We start from the raw sequence: 9,449 nt of genomic DNA on the forward strand, positions 1-9,449 counted from the left end.
CATTATCACTGCCGACTAAGCATTTTCCCGCTTTTCCATTTCGCCTTCAGCGAATTATCGTTGGCGTCAGACACGTACGGCGCATTGTAAAGGCTGCGCAGAATAAAGGGAACAGAGAACAGAGAATAAGAATTTCAACCATCTATCAGAAATCATATACTATGGAGTATATGATTTCTGATAGGTTGAAATTCTTATTCTCTGTTCTCTGTTCCCTGTTCCTTTTATTCTGCGCAGCCCTAAATATATTTAATTATGTAAATATGTAATATTATTGTAAATAATTATTAAATATGTAAACATTAATAAATTTGAAATTAAAAAAATTTATATTTATTTTTTGTGAAAAAAATTTAAAAATTAATAATAATTAAAAATAAAATAAGTCTAAAATAAGTCTGAAATTAATCTAAAAATATTGTCTTTAAGACGTCTAAAGGATAATGTCTGTATGATTTAACGTATCTGAAATTGATCATAAATCAATGTCCATAAGACGTCTTAAAGATAATATCTTTAAGACGTTATAAATCGACGCATAAGACATCTTTAAGACGTCTTTAAGACGTCAAATTGTTCTCTGGGTCGAGTTATGTGTGGAACTACAGTCGGTAAGTTCCTTATTTCCCAAAGACGTGAATACTCCACTGGAAACATTGGGTGCATTCAGTACTACAATTGCTCACTGAGCGCTCAGTGAGCGCTAGGGTCTCTAGTGAGCGCTAGAGCAAAATACTACGAGAGAGAAAGATATATATATACTATCTTCGTCTATTAATTCTAACCCATTCTAACCTTAATGTGCGACCGGAGTGTATATTTTCTTTCATTAGGCTGACAGCGTAAAAAATATTAATATTAAAAATAATAACATTAAATAAATATTATATTCATAGTAAAAATGGGTGGCTGCGCTGCTCCATATTATAATAATTCAGCTGTCAAAGATTATGCAATGAAAAGATTTCCTAGAAATTCTGAACGGCGAGATGGATGGTTAAAAAATGTTAACCGAGAAGATTGGGTACCAACAAATAATTCACTTCTTTGTGAAGTTAGCACGTTTGAATTTTTTAAAATAAAATAAATGAAATATATTTTTAATATTAATGTTATTAAAATAAATATTTTTATTATGAATACCATTAATATCATTAGCATTTGCGGACAGTATGTTTATAATTTTTATCATCAATATTTATAGATTTTCAAATATTTCAGTTACTCTAATAAGTTTTTAATAGCTTCCTAATACTTATTTCTATAATAAAGGATTTAAAAAATGCTCTCTCTAGAAATCTTTTTCATTTTATTATATTTATAATCATATCACAGTATATGTGACCATATCTAAAAGTATTTGTATTATACAGGTTCATTTTGCTCCAGAGATGTGGCAACAAAGAGCTAATGGTAAAAAAAAGTTAAAATCAGATGCTATTCCGACAATATTTGGCTTTTTTATCAAGAAGCAAAATAAATCAATAGAGAAAATGGACAATAATACGCAAATTATAGAATTTATCAATGATTCCAGAAATGATAATGTTCAAAATAAGGAACAAGTTCGTAATAATATAATACAGTTATTATATAAGGAAAGTAAATTTTAACATAACTTGTAAATAAATAAATAAATTTTTAGATTATTATAATTGATAATTCTGAGCCAGATATTCCATCGATACCATGTATTTCGCCTACAATGGAATCGAATAGAAGTGAAGTACAAATTTATAGCATCAATAATACAGAATCTGTTGAATTAATCAATGATCATTTAATAAAGGATGTCCAAAATAAGGAACAACAGGTTTGTATAATATAATTACTGTATTACAGGTATTATAAAAACACAGTTATTACATAAGAACAGTAGCGCATTTATCTATGGACTTTTGACGCTAAAGTCCTAGAGAGGATGATAAAATGTTATATTATTTATTTATTTATATTCTCATCTTTAATTTAACTTGAAAGTTCTAAATATGTTTTAATATAATTTAATAAAAAATATCATGTAATATATAACTTTATTTACTGTATATTTATTATATAGAGAGAGAGGTTTGTTTAGGGCTTTGAGATCATAAGTTCAAAGGTACACATTTTCTAAATGTAATCCTGCATAAGGAAAGTATATATATATTCTAATATAATTTGTTAATAAATTTTTAGATTATCATAAATAATAGTTCTGACTCAAATATTTCATCGATACCATGTACTTCATGTATAACAGAAGTAAAGAAACATACAGAAAAGTGTGATAAAATTATTCACAAACAATGGTTGCATGCAATAAAAGCAAAAAAGAAAATGAAAGCTTTAAAATTAAAAATACGGACATTAGAAAATCATATTAATAACGATAAATATAAAAAAGCTTTGAAATCAGTATTTACTGATGATCAAATAAAAGCTTTAATTTCGAAAAAACAATACGTTCGAAGCTGATCAGAGGATACAATTCATCAGGCTCTACGAATAAAATTTGTCTGTGGAGCAAATGGATACGAAGAATTAATCCGCCAAGAAATACCGCTTCCAAATTTACGAACTTTGCGAAGAAAACTGCAAAATTTTAAATTCGAGCCTGGAATTTCGAATAAAATGTTTGAGTTCCTACAACATAAAAAATAATATTTTGAAAAAGAAACAGATTTAGAATGTGGTTTGGTTTTCGACGAAATGGGAATTACATCAATGGAATCTTACGCTGCTTCAACAGGATCATACGTAGGCAAAATAACACTTCCAAACGAAAAAGGTATTGCATCCCATGTAATGGTTTTCATGCTTGTCGGCATTGTAAATCGATGGAAACATGTAGTGGGATACTATTTCACAGGAAATAGTTGTGAGAGTACATCTTTACAACAAATTATCTTTTAGATAATTAGTAAAGCAGAAGAAATAGGTTTTCGAGTTAATTTTATAACATCGGATATTCAACAAATACTGGCTTGTGGAAGTTATTAGGAATAAGCAGCGGAAGATATAATAAAATAATAAATAAAATTATACATTCGTTTAATTCTAGTCGATTTTTATATGTGATTGGTGACCCACCACATATCTTAAAAAATTTAAAGCAATCTTTACTTAATAATAAAGTGATAACTATCAGCAATGATACGATGATTAAGTATAAGTTACCTTCAAATAAAATTTTGTCAGAACATTTCTTTCAATTAATATTCAATAGATATTCAACATAATTGCGAACTTTTATTGACGCCTAGATTAAAATTAAATGATCTCATTTGCAATAATTTTAATAAAATGAAGGTAAACAAGGCTAGAAATGTTTTTTCTAATGATGTAAGCAGCTCGTTTGAATTGTTAGCAGATGAGTTTAATAAAACAGACTTTATTACGACTGCATGGTTTGTAAAATTGATTTCTAAATGGTTTTGTCTAATAACATCAAGAAGTTGTAATTTAGCACTTGGTAAAAAAATGAAGACGTATATAATGAAAATATTGATTTTTTAAAAGAAGTTATTCATATTTTTACAGATTTAGAAATAGGTAACGGTGAATTTAAACCAGTTCAAAGAGGCATAATGATAAGTACAACATCAATAATAGAGTTAACTGAATATCTTATTACAGAAAGAAATGTAGAATATGTTTTAACTTCTCGATTCAATCAGGATTGTCTTGAAAACCTTTTCTCTCAAATTAGACAAAAAAATTCTAAACCTCATGCGCTACAATTTACAAACGATTTGAAATTAATATCAATAGCTATGTATATGAAATATATTAATAGTAGCAATTATGAAAACGATGAGCAAGAATATTTATCAGGATTTCTTAATTATATAGGGTGTCCCATTTTAATCGATACACGTAAATATTTCCTAAAATACGCCAGCTACAAAAAAATGTTTCAAATAAAAATGGAATGGTGTCGAGGGGTATACGTTTTAGTCACATTGTTTTTTTTCTAAGTGGAGGTGCTAAAAAGATATAAAGGTCACCTCCACTTTTTTAAATGGAATTATGTAATTTTTTTTAGATAACGTGAATCCTCTAACTATTTTGCATATAAAAGTATTAAGGTAGAGATACCAAAAAACCAATAGTTTTCGAGATATTTTACACTTTATTTTGGTACATTTTGACACAAAATGTTAAATAATTCGTAAACTGTTGACTTTTTGATTATCGTACCTTAATACTTTTGTGAACAGAATAATGAGATAAATCAAATGGTGTAAAGAAAACACATAGTTCCTTTAAAAAAAATATGTATGCAAAATGGATAATTTTTTAAATACACAACTATGTGTTTTCTTCTGGAGGTGACCTTCATATCTTTTTAGCACCTCCACTTAGAAAAAAAACAATGTGACTAAAACGTGTCCCCCTCGACACCATTCCATTTTTATTTGAAACATTTTTTTGTAGCGGGCGTATTTTAGGAGATATTTACGTGTATCGATTAAAATGGGACACCCATAAGAATGTGTTATCGATACAAACAATAATACAAATAATATTAATGATGAAATTCCACCTTTTACTACAAATTCTGTATCAAGGTTGTCAAATCTTGAATTAAATAGTTTATATAATCTTGGTGGTTATCTTTTAAATTCTATTAAGGAAACATGTAAAATATGTGATGCATGTTTACAATCTGCAGGCTCAAAAAATGAATTAAAGTATTCATTTACAAAATTTGTGCAATCGAAATGTTACAAGAAAAATTCTTTATACTTTATTAATATAAATACATTAAAAATTTTTATAGCAATGGAACAAAGATTTCGATATTATAAAAAATATTTTGATGTTATAGACAATATTAAATTATTTTTAATAAAAAACTTTAATAATATTAAATTTAAATGTGATATCTTAAAGTGCCATAATCTGTTAAGAAAAATAATTGCTAGATTTGTTGTATTTAGGTTAAGAATTTATAATAAAAGAAAAAGTGATACATTACCTCAAAGATATGACAGTAAGTCTATGTAAAATATTCGTTAAAAAAATAAAAATGTTCTAAAAAGTTTATGTATACATTTCTCTCCTATATGAATCTATAAGATTATCGACGTTTGAATTGGAGCGGGAGTTGCCACAAACGACAGACCAATCAAAAATTGTCTCTCTTGTGTCCAGACTCTGGTATAGGGTCTCTAGTGACATGCCAGGCAAACTCCCATATGCGAGATCAGGCCGTGTTAATTCATTCTCGTATATTCGCCTAGGTGGCACATAGTACGGTATAACATGGCCGCCCGCATTCTTGATATGTTCTTACATTCGCAAATGTCCCGAGACAGTTGATGAGCAAATCCCGTATTATTTAATACGTGTGCCAGGTAATTATTAATAGTCATATTGTTTTCATATATTAAAGATGTGTCGTAAATTAATCAATTCTTTTTCTTAAATTATAAATAAAAATTATTGTTTATCCTTAAATTATTTACAGTTCTTAATTATAACTTAAATAAAAATGGTAAAAGTCGAATGGATCTGCATTGTACCTGGTTGTAAATCTAATTCAAGGACACCTGGTCATTTTTTTCCAAAGAGTCTTATATTATCACAAAAGTGGAAAGAAACTATAAATAATAGTATTATTTCTAATGCTTCATCAGAGGAATTAAGAAAATATAGAGTATGTCATTTACATTTTTTGCCAGAAGATTATATTTACTCTCTTAATCGGCGAAGATTAAAATATAATGCAGTACCTAGCGTAAATATAGATACTATGCATACAGTTAATACACAGGTGGATGATGCAAATACAACTGAGCAACATTCACAACGCGAAACAAATACATCTGAGCAAGATTCACAATGTGACATAAATACAATTGAGCCGTATTTACAATCTCAATCATATACCACAGAGTTACATTTACAATCTCAGGCCAGTAATGAAACTTCTACAAGTAATTTAATATGTGTTTTAATAAACGATTTTGCAAATAATGAGATAATTAATTGTCCAGGTACATCAAGAAAAATACTTGAGTCTGTTACAAGGCAATGCCATACCACAGGCACAGAAGATATATAAGAAAACTGTATTACTAGCAAAGGAAAGAAACCGAATGAAAAATCGTATAATAGGTTATAAAACACGTCTGAAAGATGCTAAAAAGTTATTAAACACAAAATTTTGTAAAAACTGTAATAATTTAACTCCGACGCAGAAATTGTTCTTCAATATGCAATTACAAAATACAAAATTTTCTCCAAAGGTAGATTTCAAAATATTATTTGATGAATTAAAATCTTCATTACAATCAATATGTCCAGAACGAAGTTAACAAAATATTAGAGCAATATATCTTTTGAATCAAAAGCTCACAATAGTATAAATTTATAATTTTTACTTTATATTTGTAAATATTTTTTACATTTATTATTTAATTTATTATTTGTAAACATTTTATATTTGTAAATATTTTTATATTTTTATATAAATCCGATTATCATTGTAAAAATTATCTATATACACTTCTCAACAAAATTAAAGGATCGTTCCACCCTGCAAAAATAGGTAAAAACTTTGAGATAGAATAACTTTGTCAAAAATCATTGTATCGAGATGTTTAAAAAAGCATTTTTAAGATTGAAATCTCTACTTTTCCACGAAGTTATTCTATCTCAAAGTTTGCCTATTTTTGCAGGGTGGAATAAGTAATCCTTTAATTTGGTTGAGAAGTGTATTTCCTAAAAATAAGAGAGACTTTATTATTTTGTAAATATAGGGAAGAAGATTCACAATCGATGAAAAAATTTTAGTACTATCGCTGTACAAACAATCAGGATCTTGTTATAAATTATTATCAAAATTATTCGTGTTACCAAGTGCTACTACTCTTAAATGTTTACTGCGAACAATTTCTTTACAATCAGGAATTAACAAATATATTTTCGACAGCATGTTGCACAAATGAACGAAAGAGATAAATTATGCATATTAATGTGAGACGAAATGTCGTTAGAAGCAAATTTACAGTATGATCAATTAAATGACAAAATAATTGGCTTTGAAGATTGGGGACATAGACGCACATCATTAATAGCCGATCATGTACTGGTCTTCATGGTACGAGGATTGTTGAAAGGATGGAAATTTCCATTGAGTTACAACTTCTGCAAAAGTCAAACAAAATCTGCACAATTATTAAGATGTATTAAAGAAATTGTAAAAGAATTGACTCAAGTTGGTTTGACAATTATCACAACTGTATGCGACCAAGGAGGGCCAAATATGGCAACTATTAGAAAACTTCTCGAGGATTCAAAAAACAAATGTATGCAAATAGGTCAAAAATATCGTGAGTATTCTGTTTTAATTAATATAGTATATTATATTTGAAAATTAGAAAGAGAGAAAGAGAGTAATTAGTTATTATATTAAAACTGAATATATTAACATTTTTAAAGTTATTTTTTCATTAAAGCATCAATATTTTATTTCTATAAAATATTCAATATATTACAGACTTTAGAAAAAACTCAATGGTCGTTATAGTCAATTCTCTTAATAATTTTTAATTTTTTCAAGGAGGTACGATAGAACTTTATGGGCAAAATATTATACCCATCTATGATCCACCGCATCTTTTAAAAGGAATCCGTAATAATTTATTATTAAAAAATTTGGAATTTAATGACACTAATCCAAAAACAGACGAACGACAATTTGCCTCGTGGGATATTATTGAACTGGCCTATAAAATGGATATTAACACAAATACATTAAATCGTCAAGTGCCACCATTGACTGATGAACACGTAATTGTATCAAAGATTAAAAAAATGAAAGTTAAGTGTGCTGCTCAAATTTTTAGTGCAAGATTATCAGCATATATTGAATACAACAGCAAAATTAAAGGTAATTGCATAAGTGTTATCACTTCCTTTTAATTTATTAAATTACTCAATATATTTACATATATTTTACTTGTCTTATAGGAGAATTTATTGATTCACAAATTGGTCCGCTACAAATACCGAACAAGGCAGGGTACGATACAGCAGTGGTATTAAATCTTTTTAATAAAGTTTTCGATTCTGTAAACGCACATACTTTGTATCCAGAGACTCCTTTACGCGTTGCAGTAACAAAAAATAGCAATCATCATGATTTTTGGCCATATGCTATCAAATTTTTATCCAATATGCGATATGTAGATCCAAAAACTAAGCAGCCAGTTAAGTGCATACCATCATTAAAAAATTGGATTTTTACTCTACGTGGATTTCAAAGCATATGGAAAACAGTTAATAACGCAGGCATACAGTTTTTAAAAACAAGAAATATTAATCAAGATCCACTAGAAAATTTTTTTGGTATGATTCGTAGCCATGGACGTAGAAATATTAATCCTTCATGTAGTCAATTCTGTGGATCATATAAAACATTATTGATTAATAATTTAACTTCAAAACGGTCTTTAGGCTCTAATTGTGAAAATAAAAATGATGGTGATTTGCTATTTACATTAAAAAACTTTGTGAAAAATGCTTCTCAAGTAAACAATACAGACCAAGTAGAAGAAGATTCTGTAGAATCATTCCAAATTTCGCAAGAAATGCATACAGTCTCACAGCATAGAATCAATCATGCGTATGTCGCTGGCTGAATTGTAAAAAAGGTTTTATCTTTGAAACAATTTAAAAACTGTGTAGCATGTAAACGGAGTCTCTTAACAATGAATACAACACGTAAAGAATACATGCAGTTGATCCATAGAGAATATGTTAAAAAAAAACCTTCGTTAACTTAACCCGTCTATGTCTTTTTTAAAACAAGTATTTCTTGAAACTGATTCAGTTTTAAATGAAAACATTTCTTCAGTGTGTTTTCGAAAAAATGTTTCTGTTTTGTTACATGAACGTTTGAATCAAAAATTAAATTTCGATTTTATACTGTGTTTTATACATAAGGAAGAATTAAAATTTAATTCTTCCTTATGTATAAAACTAATAATTATATATGATTGGTATCAAAAACCAACATCATCAGGAAGATATCTTAATTATTTTTCACAACACCATGAGAGTCACAAGATAGGAGTTATAATTAGTTTAACGGATAGAGTTCTACATTTGTCTCATCCATCCTTTCACGAACAAAACTTAGACAAAATTATAAAAATTTTATTACATAATGGGTATCCACTTAAATTGATTTTTGATACTATAAAGAGAAGAATATATAAGAAATTGGATTTACATAATAATATTGATAGAGTAACTAATAATGACAATAATCTTAATAATAACAAAAAGTTAAATTATTTCACAATGCCATATATATCTAATTTGCCTAATAAAATTAAGAATTATTTTAATAAATGTGAAACTTATAAACTGGCTTATAAAGGTATCAATAATTTGGACAGTATTATTAAAGTACAGAAAGACACATTACAGACTATGTTACACTCTAATATAGT

General features: G+C 27.7%; 2 protein-coding genes across 2 annotated transcripts; both read left to right on the forward strand.

The window, feature by feature from the left end:
- The first annotated feature begins 901 nt into the window (after positions 1 to 901).
- Positions 902 to 2,982, forward strand: LOC108775767 (uncharacterized). Its single transcript, XM_018542222.1, has 4 exons — positions 902 to 1,024; positions 1,374 to 1,565; positions 1,646 to 1,813; positions 2,896 to 2,982. The coding sequence occupies exons 1-4, from the start codon at positions 902 to 904 to the stop codon at positions 2,980 to 2,982; spliced, it is 570 nt and encodes a 189-aa protein (XP_018397724.1).
- Positions 2,983 to 6,960: 3,978 nt separating this feature from the next.
- On the forward strand, positions 6,961 to 8,633 carry LOC108775768 (uncharacterized). Its single transcript, XM_018542223.1, has 4 exons — positions 6,961 to 7,322; positions 7,553 to 7,882; positions 7,963 to 8,340; positions 8,449 to 8,633. Exons 1-4 carry the CDS (start codon positions 6,977 to 6,979, stop codon positions 8,631 to 8,633), a joined length of 1,239 nt encoding a protein of 412 aa, XP_018397725.1. The 5' UTR covers positions 6,961 to 6,976.
- Positions 8,634 to 9,449: the final 816 nt, after the last annotated feature.

This window comes from Cyphomyrmex costatus, unplaced genomic scaffold (genome assembly GCF_001594065.2).
Source record: "Cyphomyrmex costatus isolate MS0001 unplaced genomic scaffold, Ccosl1.0 scaffold316, whole genome shotgun sequence".
Classification (NCBI taxonomy): Eukaryota; Metazoa; Arthropoda; class Insecta; order Hymenoptera; family Formicidae; genus Cyphomyrmex; species Cyphomyrmex costatus.